Below are 24772 nucleotides of genomic sequence, written 5' to 3'. Positions count from 1 at the left end.
ATCCAGCTTCCCTGTCACGTAGATACTATGTGTGCTTGCCATTTTACACTCAGCTGTTGGAACTTTCACGATGGGGGTTGGTGGGAATCTCTCAGCACCAACCACTACTGGTTTCCCGAAGCTGACTTATTAAAATAACAATGAAATTGTACAAACAAATGTAGTTGAGAAGTTTGTATAAAAACCAAATGTTTGGTAATTTAAAAACTTTTTCTTGTTTGTGGTCATGCATTTAGGTCAAGTATATTCACAATAAATGTTTAACACTTTACAATTGTAACAATAAATTTATTAAAACATGATAAAAGTAAGTTACATAAGTACCACTATCATTTGCAGGCTTAAGACTACAGATATTCATAAACGTTTCACTTTTTAATAATTGTGATGAAAATGCTTAATTGTGGCTTGAAAAAATAAGTCAATTAAACTCACTGTATGACCTAATTCTAAGAATGTGTTACAACTACGACTTATGCTAATTTTAATGTGGTCTCAGAAAATTATCCAACACTGCCTAACATGTATTAGGATAGAGTAAGCTTTAATGTCTTAAAAAATTAATTTCAGTATATCCAATATGATGATAGTTTTGGTTTCTGTTATATAGTAACATTGATCACATTTTCTTACAACACATGTGCAATGTCCTACTTCTGGACACAAATTAGGAGATTAAGGTCTGGCATGCTGTCACTGAGACTTGGACAGACATTTTTTGCTTTATGATGTAAACAATGATATAAGAAAATAGCACACACTTTATTACTGTCATCTGTGAATGTTAATAAAGTTGTATCATCCTACATTAATTTATAACATCTATGACAAACATAGCAGTTAAACTGAAACATGGAATACTGTTTTATTGTTAGATGCACAAGTATACTGCTAGTCCAAGTTAACTTTTTCATGGGAGTATCAATTTTCCAATGCAAAATTAATTTCTCAACTCGTTCAAGTAATTTTCAAGCATTATGAAAAGGAAACAAATTCTCATAACTAACCTTTTCAAAAGGATGAATCTGATAAACATCCCCAGATGAAATACTCATACCCACAATTTGTGTTGCTCTTTGAAAGAGATTGAGGTTCCCAATATGGTCAGAGTGGCCATGCGTACACACAACATAATTTATCTTATCACATGTCAATCCATTTCTTTTCAGGCCTATAGAAATTAAATAATCTCAATTGGAGAAACACAGAGCATGGTAATACATAATACACATACATACAACTATGCAACATATTTTTTGTTTTGATCCATGATAACTGATGAAGGGAATATTAAAAAGCACTTTCACTATAAATTGGTTATTTTTGTTTTATAAGCAATTGTACAAAATTATTATTAAAAAAATGCAATAACAGAATGGCTTGTTTAAAGTCTATGTAAAGGTGTAAAATAATCACAGTAAGTAACTTCACACCTGATGCCTTCCTAAGGCCAATGCTTAATTCCAGTTTCCAATGGCACAAACACACGAGAATAGTGACACATTTTCATTGGATGAGATGCCATTCCATTACAAACTACACCCAGTTACCCAATATAATGGGTAGACTGAAAACATTAGGATAAAGTGTCATACCAGATGCAATGATATGGCACAGGCAAGCCTTGACTGCCTGCAACTTTTGACTAAGAGTCTAAAGCACTATCCACTGAGCCACCAATATGATAATAGTGCTGATTTATGAATCAAGCAAAAAAATAAACAATTTTCATGTATCAATTTACACTAAAGTTCTTTTGTAGTTAACAATTTCCTACACTGAAAATGTACTTCGATAGATCCTTACCTTCGTTCACATAATAGCTTTTCTCGACAATTACTGCCCTCTCTATGCAAACATTTTTACTTGCTACTAGCCTTGTGCTCCCACCTCCATCCAAGTGTTACAGCTACATTGTAGCGCATGAAACTGAGCATGCGACAACCCTCTTAGCACAACTGATTCCCTCTATACTGTAGATCAACCCAATCTTTACTTCAAGATTAGGTCAAACAGAAGCATCGGAAGTGGTGAGGATGGGTGGAAAGTATGAGCGGAGGTAAGTACCTATTATAAATACATTTTTAGTGTAGGAAAAATTCCCATAGAATAGCTTACCTCTTCTCATATAATATCTAGAATCCCACATTGAAATGGTGGAGGGACCATTGAAAAGTTACGAAAAAGTGTTCAATGAGAGCCCATGGAGTGTGACACCTCCGTGTAGAGGAACACACCTATGGGGGACCACACCACATTTGTACCAGGTATACTCCTTGCCTGTTGTAAAGATATGTGTTGCTAAATGAGTGGAAAAAAAAAGCACATCCAAAAAAATATTGACACGTCTGATGGTGCAGAGTGGGTCAACTGCAAGTTCAAAATCAGGCAGCACTGAGAATGGATCATCTTGGCCATGGTAGAAGGAGGGTCCTTACCATCTTCACCTCACACCCAGGAATCAGTAGGGAAAAAGAACTTCCATTCTAAAACTCAGGTAAGCACATGTGTGCAACTGCACTACGAAACCAACACCATCCACCCAGGAACTGATATCCAGGTGGCAGTAGGAAGGAGGGATCCCAAGCTGGATGGTTGAACTGCATGCAGCAGAATCATGCAATCCATCACCAGGCAGCATCTAGAATTGTACCTCAAGTCTGCAGTAAAAGAAGAGTACATATCATCTACACCAACAGAACACCACAGCTCTATGCTCAACTGTGTGAGATTGAGCACATATCAGAGGAAGCATCCACTAAAAGAGGGGGAGGGATAGTATGGTAGAGAGTTTGGAGGAACATGACACTGTAGAAAGTGCAATGGGTGACCTCAGAACCCTCTTTTTAAAAGCAGGTTGAACCTGATGTATGCAACCAGGAATGGATGGATGAGCAGCAATCCCTTCCCTGCTTTACTCATGATAATCAAAGAGTTGGTACAGACTGAGATGGGAACATTTATGATGCAATATACCACAAGGATGAACCTAGTAGCAGTCTTTCAGAACATCCCATCTCAACGGTGGGCATTATAGACCTTAAAGGCCATACAGTGCAGATTCTTGTGGCAGGTCTAGCTCACATCTAAAACCAGACCACTTAGGAACCAACATCCAGGAGGTGGTAGAATGGGTGTTCCCTAGCTGAATAGTATACCTGGACAGACACCACTCATCACAAAGTGGGATCCTACATAAGACACAGGGCCACTGTAAGAGTAAGAAATAAATGAAAAGAAAAATTACCCACTCAAAGTTGAGATATGTAGTATGGCATGGGCAGCAATCAGTATTCTGTGGAGAAGGAAATGGCCAAATGTAAATAATGTGTGATGAAAGTGTGTGGTGTAGTCCACCTGCCAGCCTGGAAGATCTCCACCAACAGACAACAGAAGAGAACAGCCAGGTATAGGGCAAGATGAGATATAGTGGGAGGAGACAATGATAATACAAAGGGAAACTGAAGACAAGAAAGAATAAGACAACCGAATGAGTTGGCAAATCCAACAGGTAAGGGTCACAGGGGAAAGGTCACAGGCAGAAGAAGGATTCCAATTGAAAAGGAGGTGGGAGCTGGAACCAATGAAGGAAGATGTGCAAGCAGATTAACATCATAGAGCACGAAATAGGCAGAGGAGATGATCCAGATCATAATGGGAAAGACATATAAGAAATGGAAAGCAGGAATACTGGTGTGAATTGAGAATTCCTTCACAAGCCACTGAGGTCTTGGGAAGGAAAACATAATGACAACAGATACATTGATAGTCAACAAATCTGACTTACGATGACCACCATTGGTGGGATATGGAACAGGTAGTCAATGGTTTGAAAGGAGACTGGTAAGGACATGGAGAATAACAGTGAAATCTCATTCTTGAAGGAGCAGAGGGCAAGAAGGAATTGAGAAGACAAAAAGAATGAAAACAAGAGGGATATGAGATGTGAGGGGAAAACATGCAGGAATGGAACAAAAAGAAGGTAGAAGATAAGGCCACCACATAGTCTGCAATGGTTGACACAAACAGATCACTGTCAAACAGCAAAATGAAATATGGAATGGTAAGGAATGAAAGGACTTGAAAGCAAGTAACCATGGTGCAGAAACCAATGGCAAAAAAATGCTAATGTCTTTTACAGACCACCAAGAAAGAAAGGCAAATAGAATGGGCTGCCACATGTGTGGAGAATCCAGATTGCCTCACATGGGACCAGACAAAAGTCAATTGTGAAGCCAGAGTGTGACTAAGGCAGGATGAAACACCAATAAATATTACTGGAGGAGAAAGGACCTGGATAGAAGAGGAGATCGCTGAAGCTGTGGAAGGACCAGAAACAGAAGTTGTGCAGAAAATAATGAGGCAATGAGAAGGACTCAATAGGAAGTGGCTTGGATGACAGACAAAACCTCGGAAAAGAAAGGTAGGAGTGTAATCATCGATTCAATCCAGATTGAAAGCATTCATTGCCAGAGCCAATGGAAGAGGAACCAGAGATCAGAACAGAGGGAGTGTGGTCTTAACGACAGTGGCAAATTTGACTAGAAGAGGAGCACCCCACTAGGAGAAGAACCATTGGAAGACCTGGGGATCATTCTGTGGGGACAAGATAACAGATCTGCAACAAGAATGAGTGCACCCAGGACATGATAAGCCAACAAGCAAATATGCAATGAGTGGACCCAGAAGAGGAGATCCAACATTCAAAAAGAAATTGAATGAGAATAGGTATCCCTAACCGAGAGTTGGAAGAGACAATGGTCAAACAGTTACAATTGATCATGACCAACCAGTTCTGTTCTAAATGGAGGAAATGGTCCAACACCAAATGAACTGCAAGAAGTTCCAAAAGAGTAATGTGGAAACTCAACCCGACCAAATATGCCCACAACCCATGGGATATATCTGGTGAAAGGTACAACATGGAACAGGGAGGTGGAAAAGGAATGCCAGTCATGGTAATGACCCGGTAGAGCGACCAGGTCAAAAATAATTGTAGAAAGGGGGAAGTTTGAAAATGCAATCCAAGGGATCCCAAACAAGATTCCCTAGTTCATGAAGTAGCCATTGAGAGAAGCATGACTCAAGGGAAGAAGGCCTTCCATGGAAGCCTAAGTACTCAAAAGTGACAGAACCTCATTAGCAGTGAATGAAGGAGAGGATTCAGCACTGATAAACATTAGTTCCATTAATCACAACTGAAGAGGAGAAGGCTGAACCCTACTAAGGGAGGAGTTAAAGAAAACCCCAAGAAGGATGATGTCTTGGATCGGGACAAAAATGACTTCTCCAACCAAACAAGCCAACTCAAATGTGTAGCTTCCCCAACAGAAAGTTATCATTTTCCTAAACTGAAAATGTATTTCCAAACAAACATACCTCTGCTGACACTAATAGCTAGAATCCCACATTCAGAAGGCAGAGAGGCAGGTGAGAACAGAGATCATACAGAAAGCATCTGCAGAAAACAAATATTTACCACGAGAAGTGGTATCAAAGTGTGGAACATCGTAGTACATCCAGAACAGGTATGCTCTTCACCCAGAACTACAGAAAATTGAAAAGGGTGGAATATAATACAATTATGATGGTCCAACTCTGACCAAACAGCCGAGGTTCCACAATTTGGGTTGGATTTAAGGGGTCATGGTACCCATATCCCACATTGGTGGCCAGAGCAATTGGACTGCATGTATATATATATATATATTTGTGATAGGATAACTACCAGTAACCACAGAATGATGCATTTTGAACCATCTGATTTATGAGAGAAAGAAAACAACACCAAAGTGGACAATCCTTCTGGTCAACCTGAAGAAGTCCAAAAGGCAACATCCCAGGTCTAGATTGGTGGGATCATATGCTATACTCTACCAAAGTCCAGAACTTATCCAGTGTGGATTTACAAACAGTTGTCTTTATTCCTCCACCAAGTGGGCAAGGAGAATTCCACTGACCCATGGAATTATGGAGAGGATGAGGAACACTATCCCACCAAGAATTAAAGATGGGACTGCATTGCATTTGGATTTACGAGGAGATAGTTGACCCCCTGCATGAACAACATAAGACCTGACAGTGTTCCTAAGAGAAAACTCAACACTCCAAAGGAAAATCCTCAGTCCACCATCCCCAGCAACTGGGAACTGGGTGTGGTAAGTACTCCCAAGCTCCACTAGTAGAAGTAAGGGGGTAACATAAGCACAGGGGAGTCTTTACCACACCCAGGTCTCTAGAGACAGTGCAACAGGTGAACACATTCCCTAATTTTTAAAAGCAAACTGATCTTAACTGATTCAGCTCTAAGATCAGCAGGGGCTGGCAAAATCCCCATTAGCTTTACTCATGATAGTCCATGAGTAGTTGTCCATTAGAAATATGGTAATAAGATATCACCATCCAGAATTGTGTCCAGATGGTCTTACGGAACCCCTCATCTCGACAGAGCCCATTGCAACCAGGAACCAATATAAAGGTTGCTAGTGCAGAATTTAAATATAAGCATACCCGACTGGGAAACACTCGTCACTGAGTGGGATCCAAAAGAAATCAATAGGGACAGTAGAAGAGAAAATAACAATAACTGTAAGTCAGATAACACATTATTCACCCTCCTGTTAAAATCTAGTAGAGGTAGTCAACACAGCCACAGGGGGAAGATGAAATCCCAGCAAAGATGAAACTGCCAGGTCGTGAAGGTAATGAGATATGAACGTGATGCGAGAAGTCCACATACCAGCCTACAAAACATCTTGTAGAGAACAGTTCAACTGAGCAGTCAAAGACATAGAGAGGTGTCGAATCTGGTGAGATGTGACATGGAGCATATTGTGATCATTAACAGATAAGCCCTATTAGGCAATATGGATCAACTTCTGAAGCCATCTGGTTAAAGTAACAGGTGATAAATCCCTGGACACTGCAGGATCCCAATGAATAAAAAGTCTGTTCTAAGGGCCTTGAAATGGCTCTGTACGAGCTACCTAATACCCGAGTGCCCTGACGGGACATAACAAACAATCTGGGTTTGATCTACTGTAAAGATGAGAAATGCCAGGTAAATGAATAGGGGAAAATGACTTGTTACCTTCTCTGTCAGTGAGTTTTTAGGAATAAACGATCATTCGAGATACAGCAAAACATAGATAGAAAGTGACAGAGAGTTCTTTGAACATGAATGGCAGATAAATCAGAACGACAGCATCCGGAAGCTAACAGCAATAAAAAATAAACTGTGAGGGAAAGGTGATATAATGAACAGGAGGCCATGTGTTCGAAGGGATGATGTGACAAAGCATGTAAAACAACCCTACAGTCCCAATTAGGCAGAAGGTGGCTGAAAGAAGGAACAGGAAACAGAATATTCTCCCCAGAATATCCCGTTTGAGAATGAAAATTAAAATCAGCACCTCCCAGAGAGATACCCCCAAGCTGTATGAAGGACTCCATCTCACCCGAATTATGTCATGGACAGCTTCCACGGAGAGTTCCCCTCCCCCACCACCACCAACTGCTGACCACCACTAGATAACAAAGGAGGAATAGACGAAAGCTGAGTAGCTTCCGTGCTTGAAACCGCTACATGGGATTTCATATCCATTTATTTTTTACTTTATTTTTGTAGGAAAGAACAAAAAACAAGTTCAACGAAATATTTCTCTGGATAACAAAACAAAGAATTCCAGATTATTAGAAAGTGAAAACTAAGAAAATGTAAATCACAAAATGTTAGTCTGAATGCTCACACTTTGATGAGAAAGAGTGATTTTATTGTCTACATACAATGCTTATATACAGTACCTGCATATAGGGTGTGCGAAAGCCGGCATAAACTTTGGCAAATTAGACATTTCCAAGGGCAGTCGAGTGGGGTATATAAAAACTGGAGCAAGCGAACACAATGTTAGATGGCAAAGATGAAGATTGAGAAATAGCTATTAGTGTTAGCAGAGGTATGCATGTTTTGGAAAGCAAGCGAGTGTGAGATGCCTGATGAAACGGGGCCAAAAGCAGCCAGTCTTCCATGTGATGAAGAAAACTTTAGACTGTGTGAACATAGAAGTTGAGCAAAGGTCATGACTACCAGACTAAAATGGAGGGAGTTGAAGAGATTCAACAGTAAAGCTCAGAATGAAAAGACCTGACACCCCAGAGAACAAGAATAAAGGTGGTGTGGGGATGAAGGGGAAAATACGTATGTGAAGGGAAGCATTCAAGACATCCACCATGGTAACCAAACAACTGGTAAAAAAATGCACAAAAGGGTGAAAGAAAAACACACTACAGCAGAATAAAGAAGATCAATGAAACAGTACAGGTTGGAGAATAATTACAGGACATCATCTCTGTTGAAATAATGAATTGTAAACAAACATGAATAGAACTCCACAGAAGGGTAAAGTAGTGTCCCAAATGAGAAGAAACCCTACCTATTCTGATAGATGCTAGTGAGAAAAAAAAGGGATCCCAAGGAGGAGATAAATAATAGGTCTGTGAAGAGTGGAGGATGGGAAAGGGAGAGTCCTTTCTACAAATAAAGCACCCAAGTATCTATGGTGAATGCACGTAGAAAATGTGGTTTATTCATAAAATCTGAAAAGGAGGAAGAATGAGTGCATGACACAAGAACGGGCCATAATAATGTCGAAAAACAAGGAGGAAAATCAACAAGAAGGCACCTTTTTGGACTACAATGAGATTGGAAGACTCCCAAACACCAACAGTTGCAAAATATGGCATCAAATGAAGGGCATGGAAGAATTGGAGGAGGGAAATGCACTAGAGTAAACAGTGTGCATCTCCAAGAAGATCCCACCAACAGAGGATAGAAAGGGAGGGTACAAGTCTCCCACCAAACCCCACAGATACCTGGTGGATAGACATGGTGACGAGAGGTGTGTAGGAAAAGGTAACAAACAAAGTGAGGAAGAGGTAGATGCAAATGGAAAAACTGGGCCTGGGAAAAGAACATTACATTTTCAGGGTGTAATTTCCATGCCATAATGAAAGGCTTGAAGGTTTGAGAGTCCAGGAAAAAATGCAGATTCCAGAATGTAACTGGGATTATTATATGAAATCCATATATATGAAGAGTAAACTAACAAATAAACAAAAGGTATTATACCTGGGAAATTATGTCAAGGAATGGTTGACAAAAAATGTGGGAACAATCATAGGTATAGCCCTTGACTGCATGAAAAAGGAAGAAGGTGGTAAAAGGCTATCCAAAATGTCTTCATACAAACCAAACACACGAGGGATTGGTTCATCTGGTCCTGGTACAAGAGCCATATCAGGCCACAGGATAGAACCTAATTTGTGGCAAAAGAAGGCCGAAACCATCTCACTGAAATACCCGAGCCCAAATTCACATAAATGATGTTGTTGTACAGTGGCAAATATTACAAAAGAAACAGTAATTGTAACACTATTTTGAGAATTCAAAGAAAAGAAACTTGAGTTGATAAAACAAATTCAATCCACAAATTGTTAAAGAATAATACAGAATGTAAAAACAACATAGTCATTTGTTGAATTAATTAGGCAAAACATTTTAAAAATTAAGTAAAAAGAAGCTAAATTAAAACACATTTATGAGTATGTGAAATCAAGAAGCGAATTTTGGGTTATAAGGTATAGAGAGAGTCAGCTGCACTAGAAGGGTGTGTATTGCACTCCTATTGGTGGAAGATTGTCACATGCTCATTTGCATGCTACAACACAGCTGTAACACATGGATGTATTTTGGAGCACAAGACCAGTGATAAGGGAAAGTTTGTGCATATAGAAGGCAGTAGTTGTCAGGACAAGGTAGAAGATGAAGCCTTGGCCAAGGTATTAAAAAGGACAGACCACAGATCCCCAGAAAAACTATTGGGAACACATTGTAGGGCTTCAGATAGGAGATGAAGAAAGTACAGGTCATGAAGATGATAGATAAGAAAAAGGTGAAGACAGGAAAACTGAGTACTAGAGAGTGTTACTGGAAACAGGAGGTTAGCCCTCCAAGTAGGTGGAAAGGACTCCAGAGATTGGGAGCCCAAGAACAGAAAAGGGGAACAGCCATAAGCTATGGCAAAGAAATCCTGGAGTCAAGAAGGATAAAGCAATAGAATGGGTGTAAAGAAGAAGGAAAATAATAATAATACTTAGGGTAAGGGCCATGTAATAAGTTATGGGAAAAAACAAATTACATAGGAGAAAGAGAAAGTAAAGAACAAATCTGAGTAACCATATTCACAAAAAGATTTGGAGGTGAGACACGGATGGCATCAAAGAACTCATAACATGAACTATAGCAGTAATGTTTTTTGCAGTCAACAAGCCTCCACAGAAAAAGTAGGAACAGCATTAACAACATAATCAGAACCCCGAGAGAAGGTAGTAGTTACTGTTACTTGAGAATTCATGATCGTCATAGTAATTTTCCCGATCAACTGTTTTTTTTTTTCAATTACTTAGCAGTATTGTAGCTTTAAATGAAGCTTAGTAAAAAAATAAAAGGAAACAAATAAAAGTCAACACTGCAAAAAGGCAGCAGAAATCTCATGAAAGTGATTAAGTTTAAACTTAAAGAAACATGACCATTAAAGGCAGTGCGAAGGATAAGAATGAAGTTAAGTTTGATTGCAAGTGTTTATGGGGATCTCCTGCTCATGGAGTATGTGTTGCCATCCTATTGGCAAAGGGCTATTGTTACATGATGATTACATGAAGGCTATGATTACATGATTACAAGGCTAGTGGCATGAACATAACCTCAAATCAGAAGTATGTGGAATAGGCACTGTGTGCAGAGAGGTAAGTATGTAGTTTCGGAAATTAAATATACTTTTGAAATATTGTGCTACGTTTTGTTAACAATATAAATAAATTATTTCACAAAATGATTTAGTGCACAAATAAATTATTCTACAAATTAATGAGTGTAAATTCTTAGACAACTGTTTAGGACAACAAGTTTAGGAAAGTTCTTGAAAGCAATTACTAATTCTTATACTGGTTTTATATATTATACTGAAAAGGGGAAGTAGAGGTTTAGCACTGGGATATATATGCCCAGTAATTACACAAACCCACAATGAGACTTTATATATCTGGCAGAAAAGTGTATGGTGAACATTCAATAACAGATCTGCTTTCATTTCCACTTACAAGAGTGTAAAAGATGAACAGTTTTAAAGACATTTTCAAATTAATTTGACAGCAACATTAAAAGCAAAAACACCACCTAGAGTATTGTACAAGTTTTTAGAATTATAAAAATTTAGAAGGTTCAAGTTAATAGTGTATAAAAAACTAGAATACAAACTGAACAAAAATTATAACAAAGTAGAACTGATTCATCAAAAGAAAATCATAAAACATTTAAAACAACATTAAACTGCTTTTATTTGGAAAATTTCAAAGAAACACAAAAAAGTGATTGTAAGGGATATGCATGACAACAAAGTAATGCAGAGCAGATGAAGGGATGAGGATAAGAACATACATGTACACCAACACTGCTAATTAAGATCCAATGATTCTGTAACTATAAAGAGTGATTTTATGTGTACAGTAATATGCTGTTAGATTATGTCTAAAATAGTGAGAGAAAAAGAAATTCTTAAATTGAACAGTGATATGTTTGAGTCTGTTGTGATGAAAATCAGCCTGGTGCAGTTGATTCTAACTTCTACAGTACACACCCAATTTCACCAATGTAAAAGGCTTTACATTTATGGAAAATGTAAGAGATTAAATAATTACAACTAAACGTCTGATAGTTGAGAGACTTTTGTAAATTATGTACATTTCATATATGTGATTTTTCTTTCAAAATATTTAAATTATTTGACTTCATTTACTATTTTAGCATCAGGGATCATAACATTACATTCTCGAGGAATTTAACTTTGCTTGAGGAATTTGAACTTTTTAATTGACTTTCGCAATCAAAAATGCATGGTCCATCCATATTCCTTTAGTTATGACCAATGAAAGTGAACATATTGCAAGGATTAAATAAAGAAACAATTTATTTATATAAGGGAATGTAATCTTCCTGATAGCTTTCCTTCAAGTGAATGTAATTTTATTTCATTATTCCTATCCATGCAGCAAAAATTAGTATATATATATATATATATATTTGTAAAGCATGTATGTAAATTAAAACTGGAAGGTTGTGTATGACTGTAATTTTTTGAAAGCCTATTTTTAAAATGATGCTATTAAAACAGTTGATACGTCTGGAAATTTAAAATGAACATTTTCTTACACTGAATATGTATTTCTAATAGATATTAGGTCATCAATAAATTATTGTCACATGTTGGAACACTATCATTAACCACTCCCAAAAAATGTACATCACTTATAACAGTTAAACAAACAGCCTAAACATCATATTAGTGTAGCCTAAATAATGTGTAATGTCTAGTATACTCTAATCCCTTACAGTGATGGCACATGACAAGACACACATACGGCAAGTAATGTAGTTTGAATACAAGAAGGAAAACAATGCCTCTTTAGCCACATAGAATATCAAAGAAGTTTATGAAAATGTTTTAAACATTTGTAAGTGTCAATGATGGTTCAGCAAATTTTGTTCAGGGCTGACATGTTGGAATTGATATTGATGCTCTGAAGACACTTGTTGAGTCTAACACAAGGCAACACACTCATGAAATGGTCCTGAAATTGCATGTCTCTCATGAATCAATACACAAACATCTAAGGAATATGGAAAAACTCCATATATGATTATTGTTTCCAACGTGTGAACGTTACTCTGTCTCTTCTGGTGCGTGAACCATTTTTGGACAGAAGTGTCACCGGTGATGAAAGATGCATTCTATATGCAAATGTGGAAGGTGTTAAAGAGGACATTGACATATTTTTGCTTCAAAGCCAAGTGATTTCTTTAATAAGAGCATTAACAACCTAATTGAAAGATGGAAAAGCATCATCAATAAGAATGGAGACTATTTCATTTAATAAATGTTTTGATACATAAGTTGTTCGGGTTTTTTCATCTAAAAGAAGTGACATTAATTTCTTGAACCCAATACTTACCTCCTCTCACCCAAAACTATCTCAATCCTGGCCTGCCTTCTAAGCATTGCTAAAATGTTTTGCTAACAGCACACCAGTCTTTTATAGTAGTCTTTTTTTATGTGCTGATCATGTGACTACCCTCCACCAATCATACTTCACCATCTATACTAGCACAGCTAGCTCCTTCTACTATTCTAGCACAATCCTCTTTTGAGAATTGGCAGGTAAAAACCAGAAACACCGGCATATCAGTGGGAAGAAATGGTGGGAAGTAGGTGAGAGGAGGTAAATATATATCAGAAATTTGCTTGCAGTATAAGAAAATGTGAATTTCCAAAACAATCTTACCTCCTCTCACCCAAAGCTAGAATCTAACATGCAAAGGTGGAGGAGCTGGTGAAGGCTCATCAATATCCAACAAGCGGAAAATCCCTGATCCAAAGTGAAGAAGGCTGAGCTCAATGGAATAAGATATTAAGTGGGGTTAATAATGGACTTCTCCAACTGGATCAGAAAACCCTACCTGATTAGCTTCCTGAAGAAGAAAGCAGGTGTGATTGATCAACAGAGCACAGGAAGAGGTGAGCAGGAGCCAGTCGTCCAGGAAAAGGAGAGTCCGAAGACCAACCGAGTGAAAATGATGGGCAAAAGAGCACACCATTTGACAAAACACACAGAGGAAGATGCAACCCTTGTGGATGAACTGAAGAAAATGACGTGACATTGGAGCAGTTGGAATATGAAGATAGGCATCCATCACAATGATTTGGTCATCCAGAATACCGGGGAAATAGATGCCCAGAAGTGAGAGGTTGGACTCCATGTAGAAGTGATGTGGCTCCAGATAAGAATTAAATTGGGACAGGTATATGATGGGTCTCCAATCTCCCATCTTTCAAGGGACAAGAATTAAATGGGAGTACAACCCAGGTTGAGTGGGTACCACCTGTTCAACAGCCCTTTCGTGTTGTAGGTTTTGAATAGACTAGGCAAGGTAACTGGAAGAGGTACAATCCCAAGGAGGAGGGAAGGAGGTCTGTTATGTGGATGGGAGAGGGGGGTGAGCAGAATTGAAGGCAGTAGCTTTCAGACAGAACCCATGGAACTGTTGCGAAGTATAACCAAAATGACACATAAACTAAAACTAAACATACTTAGAGAAAGTACTCTTTACTAATGAACTAACAAAGCCGAGAAATTTACAGAGTCTATAAAGTACATAAAAATAACGAAGTTGCAAAACTATAAAATTTGACCTAAAACATAAAACAATAAGCAACACCTAAAGTACAAAACCACTAATGGAACTTAGAATATAAGATGCATAAATATCGAACTAATAAGCCACTCAAAGAACCAATAAGACAAAGGACTTGAAAGTAAGACCTACCCTGAAGAACAGGAGAATGAAGAGGCAGCCAGATAAAAATAACAAAACTTGACTCAAATTTCATCTCCAATTAGACGTGACTAGTAATAAAGAAAAATAAACTTACAATCTAACTAAACTAAACAGTGAAAGGAAGTATAAATAATGAACCAACACATCCACAAAATTGGCTGAAGCTACAATTACTCAAACAGTAACTATTGTGCAAAACCTGTACATATACCCAAAATTAATCCAAAACAAATTAATAATCAAACTCTAAATGCAAATTTAAACAAAACTAACTTGGATGGTAAAAGAATTATAAAAATCTAACTTACCAAATAGTGAGCAGAGAAGACATGAAAGACCTAAATTATCAAGTGAGGAAATTAGGGCAATCAACACATAAACTCACTAAACATGGGTATACCGTATACCTACTGGGAGTGAGTAATACACACTGAAAAACTTACTACAGATCTCTTGGAAAAACAACAACACCTAACCAAGGAAAGAAATGTGAAAGGAAGAAATCATCAGCTGAACATAAGACACGAACTTCCCATGAACTAAAGTCTGTACTTCCCCAGCAGACATCGTCAACCCTGAGACCAATGTTGAAGCTTGAAGTTGAAACTGAAATAAATTTGTAATCAAGCACAATCAAAATTCTGTAGTCATATGGAGAGTGATTTAAAACACACGTCTACACAATAGAATGCCAATCAAGAAAGTGAGGATTGTGCTTGAATAGTAGAGGGAGCTATCTGCAGTAGTATAGATGACACAGTATGATCAGTGGATGGTAGCCACATGATTAGCATGTGTTCTGAAATGGCACGAAACTAATGAGGTATAAAAGACTGGTGTGTTGTTATAGCAATGCTTAGAGGGCAGTCCATGATCAAGATAACTTTAGGTTAGTGGAGGTAAAACCATTTCAAAATGACACATGTTCTGTAAGAGATATGTAAAATTCAGTTGCGAAAAATCATTTAATTGTTTCATAATCTTTACTGTTGATGAACTTGAGTCAACAAAAAGGATTCATTTCTGTGGTTTTCTTACATACAGTGGCTAAGCCACCACCAAATCATTAAAATTCTATAAACCAGTTTGGTTTCTGATTCAGGTTCACTGACATACATCTGCTTCCTTTTGTTTATTACCACAGTGTTCAAGTAATAATGTTTAATTCAATTTCAAACTTTTCTAATGTCTACAAGCCTATAAGTTTATTTTATTTTGATAAAATATATAATACCTGTGCTGGTGATGACGTATGATCTAAAGTTTAGTAGTTTGTGTGATATGACATCACAATAAGACTAATAATAATTTTTAAGAAATGCTATTATATTCCTCTTAATAGGATACTGTATAGTAAGAAAGATTTGTTTAGAATTAACATAATTTTACTGTCATGTAAAATAAAAGACTTTAAAGCATGACAGCAAGATAGAAACTCATGTTATAAAGGAGAGGAAATATATATATATATTTGTTTTTAATTGAATGAAACCTCAAACTAGATGACTATGTAACTGATAAAAGGATGGGATAATCATACTTATTTTTCTAAGTTTAATTTTAAGTCATATGTTATACATTTTTTGTCTTACATTTTTGTATTTCATCTTCTTTTTCAGTGTTGGAGTTTTTTTGTAGACAAAATGGTGAACAAATAATAAATGTATAGATTGCAAGAGTTTTTAAACAAAATACTTTTCACTATTTCTTTGTATAATCTTGTGTCCCTTGTGGTTTGAAAATAAATGACTGGAAGGTACAAAAATTCTGTAGAAACATTAAAAAGCCAATTTCAAGTACATTTAAATCATTATTTTAAGTTACTTTTATTTAAAAAAAAAGACAATACCTTCAATAAGAATGTGGCTATCCCATGCACTCAATGTGTCCACCAGTACATTGACTCCAGGACTTTTCACAAGTGTTGAAGTGCCATTTGCTACCAGAGATTGTTTGTCTTCACTCAAATAAGAATACCCTTCTTTCAGTACATCAATATGATAAATATCCATGATAGTCGCACAAGGAAATGAGCCTACAACAATGCAGATACACCAAAATCTGCTATCATTAAAATACTTTAACAGTATTCCTTCTAACCATCATGTTCTTGTACAAGACACTTTTTAAAAACTGTATGGATTCAACAATACTCAGTTTTAAAAATTGAAAACTTAAATACTGAAGTTATAACACCAAGAAATTACTGTAAAGAAAAACTGAGTCAATTCCATGGTCAGTGATGGGTCCTATGAATTTATTTTTAATTTAATATGAATTTTTTACAATTAAAAAAGCATGAAAAACCAAGATTTTAATTACTTTTATGCAATTTCTTCATGGATAGCTTCTAAGAACAACAATTTATACAAGTTGATGCTTCTACTCTCTCCTTAGAATTAAATTACATTTAATACAGATAAGTTTTATGAATGAACTTTTATTATTACTATGTACAATTAAGATATTTATTACTTCAGTTTCTAAAACATAAGCATTATTGAAGCTTTATCAGATATTTTTTCACTATTCTCTTAACACTTCACTACTTACCCATCAGGCAGCATCCATTGTTAGGAACAACTTGACATGTCCACTTATGATGTACAGTTTCATGAAATTAACATTTTTAGATAAAATGTAAGCATTTCAAGAACTTATTGATGTTCCAATAGGATCAACAACAGTAATCATGTTGTCATTACAATGGTACAAGCAGCCATAAACTAAAATCAATCTTGTATAATGACCAGAAGCCAACTGACCATCACGGCTAACGAAGTACAGTGAATATATGGATGAGATACCTCCAAATTGCAATTATTTTTGTTTTAGTTTTTCTACATCTTTCCAAGTTTGACGAAGAACAGTTGACACTTATTGATAGTAACTATACTTAAAGCATGTATTACGTACATGTACACCTAGAAATAGAATACTTTTCCTGCATTATAGGTGCTGCTATGATTGACACCAGTTAGAATATCCAAGGTTCTTAAGACACTATATAACATGGTGAATGAGCCGAAGATGTATGTCTACTACCTTAGCATATTAGATGCATACATTTAACTCTTAAGCCATATCAACTAGAGCATCTAAGAGTTCAAGAATCTTGTGTGGATGCTGACTTCATATTCATGATCTTCTTCTATCTCTACAGTGTGTGCTCACAGCTTCTTCACAAAGTACATTCACTTCTCAGCAGCACCAATGATAGGGCCAGGATCCCCATGGGATTAGCAGGAACAAACAAACAGGTATCTCTGCTGATGCACCTGGAATAACTGATCTTGACTTTGTTATTGCTGAGAGACTCAAACTAATGCCACATGTCTATGTTGATGTCTATTACCTGCCAATAAATTGGATTCAACTTTAGTAACCTACAAAGCTCTACCATACTTTGCCATTTGAAATTGAAAGCATGACAGTAAGATGGAGTCTCATATTATAAAGGAGAGGAAATATATATATATATGTGTGTGTGTGTGTGTGTGTGTTTTTAATTGAATGAATCAACACTAAATGTCCCTGTAACTCTTAAAAGGATGGGATAATCATACCTGGTTAACAAGCATAACTTAGGCATGGAACAAGCAGTAACTAAACAGGTAACAGAAAAGAACTGCTATACATTCCATTCCACTTGAAGAATCTCAACCAGAGACAAAAGGAATCTCAAAGCTAGAGAGGCAGCTATGTGATGCAAAATTTTAAGAAATTATTGGGATTGGTCTACAAGCTGCTCTGCAGAATATCCTCTAAATAGTACTAAATCTGAGATACCAAAGACATAATCAAATGACAAATATGATAAGCCACAATCTGGAAATACTACATAAGGAAAGAAGCATTTGTTGAGGAGTTGGAAAAAACAAACAATATACAATATTTCTAATGCACGAACTATAGAAGATAGCCTAAGGAGAACGACTGTCAGACAGGGAAAAGCATCAGCAAGAATAAGCGAGCATTCAAGCCACCTGGAAAGAAAATTCAGCTTACCAGGCAAGGGCCATCTAACAACCAATTGTGATGTCAATGTGAAAAATGAGCATTTGAGAATTTTGTGAAGTTGTTCCAAAGATATTAATGGGATTGTTTCCTTGGGAGAAAGTCAACATAAAAGGATAACTATGGTTGATGTTGAGCTGGCCAAAGTCACATGATTGTTGACAGACAGGGTGGGAATTTCATAGTACACTAGCAGACTAAACAAAACTGCAGGTGTACCAAAACAGTAAACCTCAATAATTCTTGGTACTAAAGAAAATCCTCAGGTAGCATACCATTTTAAATAACTGGGAGTTGACATACATAGTCCTTCACAGTGGCATAACATTTTGACACAAATGAGGATCCACTGAACTGACCCTCCAGATATCACAAAATGTCCTAAAGTTGCACTGGAAGGCAGAAAAGATGCCTTGTACCTGCAGTTTTATAAATCACCTTTCTGCCCTTGCAAACACACAAACCTGTCTTATCAGTGTATCTTAACACCATGCATGCACCAAGCAGTACAGTTCACATTATTTGTATGCTGTAAAATATATGAAGAAAATAAATACCCTGAAAACAAAAATGGTATATTTCTAACACAGTAGAGAAAATGTGGTAAAAGTAATAGTTCACTTGCTGAAAAAAGGAGATAATCTCACAAAAACCAAAATGAAATGCCAAGTTGCAATTGGCTAAAATGGCCATTCCTTATGCTACACTTTCACAAGTTTCATCAGGAATATTTTAACATTGCACTGCCTCGAGTGTCAATACACATGGCCTGCTTTTATAGTTTTGGCTTAATGATAATTCAGTAACCTAGCCTGCTTGTGAGAAAATGAAACAAACAATGGAGCATTTCAGTTTAAGAAACTGTTGGTGAAAACCTCAAAATGTGAATGAACTTTCTGATCATGAGACTGAACCCAAAGAAAAAAGATCACAACTTTCTTCAGTCCGGACTTGTCCTAGGCCTATATCTAACATCACTGAAAGTGCTAACTAAACTAACACGGACAGGTCTGAGATTAATAGTCATGCAGATTTATTTTCACCTGCACCTTCAATACCACAAATAAGCAAGAGTTCACATATGCACTTCTCAAAAAGGAGAAAAGTTAACCATTCATGGAAGAATAAGTGGCCTTGGTTGGAGTTCAATGCAGATGAGGGAGTTATGTTCTGTGCCCACAGTAGAAATTGGCCAATTTTCTCTGATAGCCATTCCCAATTGTTTGTGGGGTCTTGAGACTTCACATGCCCTCAAAGAGCTCTTCAAAACATGCAGAAAGTGTTGGGCACCTCAAACATGAACAAATGCAGAAGGCAAAGAACCAACACCCACTATATGACAAGTTTACTGTAATCCCTAAACATATGTTTGTACTGACAATAAAAAACACAACGTATGTACATTACACCAAGAAGTTGTTTCTAGCAACTCCCTGATTACACACACACAGCACTGCTTTGCAATGCACAGTGCATAGTAAAAGTTATTATCATACTCTGGAAATCCCAAAGTACCTTACCCCCAATTGAAGCAGAGTGAAACCCTAATACAATATTTTGAATGATAAAGCAGGTGGAAATATTGGTACATTCACTTCAAAGGGGATGCAAATAAAACCAAATAAACTCCAACTTTCCAATTGGCTTACACTATCATTCATTTCACCAAACTTATACAAGTGTCTTTGGGAATATGAATTGGCACAGCTGTAATTCTGTAAAACATACAAAAATCAGCTTTAGGATTAGCATTGCCTAATTAAGAAATAGCTTAATTTAATTTAGTTCCAAAGCAATTTTTAATTTTGCCTTAGTAAGTAATATTCATTTACTTTCTCTTAACAGGGCATTAAAGTACTTATCCAGTGAGTAAAATGACAAGATAAAGAAGCTTTTTACAACAGCATACTGCATTGCAAAACATGACATGTCTATTTGCTCTTTTGAACACTTGTGTGAACTACAAGCCATCAGTGGAGTTGAAATTGGTCATATGTACATGAACAATAAAGGAACAACTGACTTTATTTCATGCATTTATAAGGTGGCAGTAAAAGAATTAATACACCATGTAAACAGTTCTGAATTCTTTTTCATATTATTTGATGGTTCTACAGACAGAGTAAGAAACAGTAGATATTTGTCTTTTGACTGATAATGAACCTCAAAATTTCTTCCTTAGGATGGTAAATGTTAGCAATGCATGTGCTGAAGCAATAAGCAAAGAGCCAATAGAAATTATTGAGAATATTGGGATCCAGACATGGCAGAAAAAGCTTGTTGGATTTGGGTCAGATGGTCAACCTTGGTTCGAAGGGTGGCATAGTAAACTTCCTACAAAAACATGCGACACATCTTGTAGATGAGCTTAAGAATCTGATTACTCATTACTCTGAATGTTTATTCTCTTGTGAGTCTGATGGTCATGATTCAGAGGAAGGAAGCCAACAGTCAAGTAAGCCACCCAGCAGGCTGTGATGCATGTGTGGGAACAGTTCAAACAGTTTGTATCAAAACATGTCCCTGCAAATGAAAGGTTATTTTTCTCATATGGAAGAAATTTCTTGATGAACATTTTCATCTTACTCCCCACTTAGGCAAATTAGCTCAAATAGCTCTTCTTTTGCCTATGAATACAGGGGAATGTGAAAGGGGATTTTCAGCTATGAAAAGAATCAAAAGTGATAATTGGTCAAGGTTGATGGGAGATACCTTGTTAGCCCTGATGACCATCTCAGGCCTCAGGTAAAGCATTTTGATCCTCAGTCTGCAACAGACTGGGTTGGCAGGAAAAACCAGCAAGAGACCAGAATAAAGTCTTCACTCTCACCATAAGCCAGACCCTAGGTTTAAAAATAAATATCAGAAGTCACACAAAATGATTAAACTTCAAAAAAAAAGTTGCTTATTTTATGTTATTTCCATTGTCAAAGACAAATCTTGTTATGATTCTTTAAAAATGCACAATACTGTATGTTTATAAAAGAGCACTTACAGTGATGTCAACTTAGATGCACCAGGGGTAAAATTCTGAGTAACATAAATTATTTTTTTAGGCAGTACTAGTACCGGGACTTATTTCAGCTGCTCTGTTGTTTTTTTTATGCTTACACTTAGATTTTTTTCTCTTTTTCAAAACAGGTCCACTTCACCCAGCTGAGTACCTCAACTTTATTTTTGAGAATTTCACCCTTGGTATGCACAATATTGTTTAGGAAAGCATAGTTCTGAATCATAACTGCAAATTCATAAAAATATTGTGCATAAGTTGAAATGTGAAAGAAAATTTTTTGTCGATACAGAAAAATCTCTCAAACCAATGACTGTTTTAATGATCTACCAATTATTATACATAAGTTTGCAAATAATAAATGAGATGTTGACATCCATAATCCTTTGGCTTTCTCAGTTTTTATTGCACTGGAATTGTTTAACTGTTGCATAACTGCCACATATTTCTTGATATGGATCAAAAACTTCATTAATATACATCTTCTGAAGTTTAGAGGCAGCAATGGGTAGGTTAAAATTAAAATCTCAAATTGTAGTTTTTCAAGGTGAAACTACATTAAACGTGACAGGAAGTAGACTTAAATAATGTTGTGTTTTGTAAAGAAACAGATTAACATACAATATGATAATCATATCAGTAAATAAAAATAATAATTTATTTGCCTCCAAGTGTATAGTGTGTTTGTGTACCCAAACACAGGTGCTTATCAAACTACATCTTGTGCTCACTAAAGTTTGAAAACCTTTATGGACTGATAAGCACCTTTAATTTCAGAAGATGAGCTTACCAGCTCCTCACTACGAAATTCCCACTCTGTTGACAGAATGAGAGAAAATAATGTTTCAAACTTAAAATGAAAAGTCCATAAAAATGGGTGAAATATAAACTGAAAACCTATGATTAGGTATTTCCTTTGAATTTTCTCAGTAATATACAGAGATTCATTAGAACTGAAATGTAATCTTTTCATTTTGTTTTCCATATCTCCAAGATCTGGTTGAATCCACTTATTTGGAATGTGGAAAATATACTGGTAACTAACTCAGACTGTTAATATTATGGTTTTAAATGCCAATAATTGACAAACTAATGAAACCAATAAGCCTAATATTATACTACAGTACAGGTACACATAACATTTTGAATAAACTTTTGTCTGCCCCCATGTTTGCTCCAACTGAATAGTTCTGGTATTAAACAGAAAGCAGACAAAAATTAAAAAATAATTTTAAATCATTGAAAAAAATATTGGTCTATTGTCTAAACTTTTGATTTTTTATCATACATATTGTGGTCAAAAGATGTTCAGTTTGCTTATTAAATTTCTATGTTTCTATTAGTACTAATAATACTAGCCTAATACTCAGATACTGAAATTTTACTATTTTAAGTTTAATTCTTCGGATTTTTCTAACAGGATGATTGCCTTCGGATGTTGTGAAGGTAGTAAATTTAAGTGAGTTTAAGAGAAAGCTTGATAAGTATATTTAACATTTAAGATTTTTTAAAAATGTATTCATTAATAGTTGTAATTTAGTTTCAGCATGGGACATGTTGTCCCAAAACATTATGTTCTATTCACTAACCTATTCATATGACAAAAGTAAATCGTCAATGACTTCAGAATATAATGTTAGTTCAATGATACCATATACAATGATACATACGTATAATTATACCACTACCAGGCCTAATATGGTCACAAAAACTTTTCACTGAAAATGAAATTTATTTTCCTTAAAATTAGATACTTAATACTTTAAGTTTAACCTGAAATCTTAATTTTTCAATGGAGCATAAGTTATTAATGTTACACAACAAAATGAATTAAAAATTTTAATTTGATATATGATTAAATTTAAAGATTCAAGGTACTTGTGAAGTTGTGTAAAAACTAATTTATAATACTCAATCTTTCAACGTTTTCAAGTACACAATCAAAAATTAAAAACTGTATTCCGAGACCGTAAACTATTGTTTATTAGCGCGTTCCCCAACAATCATTTCAAAGAGAAAAAAATTACTTAATAAGTGAAATTTGTGTTACCTAGTGATTCTGAGTCAATCAATATCAGCAAATCACACAAATTTTACAGTTAAAACCACGTGTATGGCAAGAGTAAACAACTTGGTTTCCGTTCGAACTTACCAAACACGTCAGTCGTTCTTTTTCTACTCTCGTATTTTCTGCCTTTTTAATTAACTTTTTTGTTTTTTCTGAATATCTCTGTTTGCTTGCTGTTGTACTTATCTTCACATTGAACCTGTTTCGATTTACCTTCTCTGCTCTTTCTTTTGCTTATGATCACACTACACCAATTCAGGAACATTTTCTGTATTATTTTTTGTCCACTATATCACATCCTGCCTACAATAACTCAAGTCCACGAACTTTCGGTGAGTAAATATTTTTCACTTCTTTATTTTTTCCACTTTAAAATATTTTAATTGTTTTTAAAATGTTCCATAATTTTTATTAACGCAATGCACCTTCAGTGTATATTCCAGAAATAATTAAAATACTGGAGAATGTGTTTTAAGTAACACTTCATTAAAACTAAAATATTTGAATATCAGCCCCCCCCCCTTTTTTTTTTCATTTCAAGCACTGGAAGTTCTCAACTTCACTTTGCAAGCTCAGCCTCGCATTTCTCTTCAACTGTACAGCACCCATTGTCTTCCATTTGCTTTTTCTATTGAAAACCTTACGTTCACATACAATTCCACCTGCTGGCTCTAAAGGTCTTCTTGCATAATATTGACACCAATCTTCCTTCTGACGATATTCTATCAGACGCGGATGGGAAATTTATTTATGCTCGTGGGCCAGTTTCTTACCTGCACTGTAGTCTGGCGCTGAAACTATATGATGAGGGAAAGCAGGGGTGAAAAGTTGCCGGTACTGAATACCAGAACTTATTTTTTATGGCGGTACTAGTACCGAGACTTACTTGAGCTGCGTTTCGTTTTTTATGTTTACACGTAGATTTTTTTTTCTTTTTTAAAAACAGGTCCACTTCACCCAACTGAGTACCTCTACTTTTATTTTGAGAATTTCACCCCTGGGGTAAAGTATGTTCAAAATATTTGCTTAATGTGAATTTTAATACCTACTGTTCGTTATAGACTTTCAGTTATGAATAAATAGCTAAATTAACATTTGAAGAAAGTTGCAATTATACTTGATCACAAGACATTTGTATTAGACCTAACACTAACGTCTTTATGACAAGTATAATTGTAAATTACCTTCCCCGGTTTGTAAAAGGTTTACACAGCATAACAAATTTAAC

At 36.0% G+C, this 24772-nt stretch overlaps 1 protein-coding gene across 4 annotated transcripts in view; it reads right to left on the bottom strand.

The window, feature by feature from the left end:
• The window catches only part of LOC106458247 (metallo-beta-lactamase domain-containing protein 1-like), a 31654-nt gene extending 7345 nt beyond the window's left edge, over nucleotides 1–24309 (bottom strand). Inside the window, exons 1-4 of one of the 4 annotated variants that reach the window (XM_022384524.1) lie at nucleotides 23629–24309; nucleotides 21179–21309; nucleotides 16299–16510; nucleotides 1008–1171 (exon numbers count right to left, since the gene is read on the bottom strand). In XM_022384524.1, coding sequence (XP_022240232.1) covers nucleotides 1008–1171; nucleotides 16299–16461 — 327 coding nt within the window. In that variant the 5' untranslated portion in view covers nucleotides 16462–16510; nucleotides 21179–21309; nucleotides 23629–24309. Of the gene's footprint in view, nucleotides 1–1007; nucleotides 1172–16298; nucleotides 16511–21178; nucleotides 21310–23526 lie in introns of all 4 variants that reach the window. The other 3 variants (XM_022384506.1, XM_013917730.2, XM_022384516.1) reach the window with 3 other exon arrangements.
• Between the last annotated feature and the right edge of the window lie 463 nt (nucleotides 24310–24772).

The sequence above is a fragment of the Limulus polyphemus genome, unplaced genomic scaffold (genome assembly GCF_000517525.1).
Source record: "Limulus polyphemus unplaced genomic scaffold, Limulus_polyphemus-2.1.2 Scaffold21, whole genome shotgun sequence".
Taxonomy (NCBI): domain Eukaryota; kingdom Metazoa; phylum Arthropoda; class Merostomata; order Xiphosura; family Limulidae; genus Limulus; species Limulus polyphemus.
The sequence above is the reverse complement of the archived record's forward strand: the minus strand, read 5'-3'. Positions and strand labels throughout refer to the sequence as shown.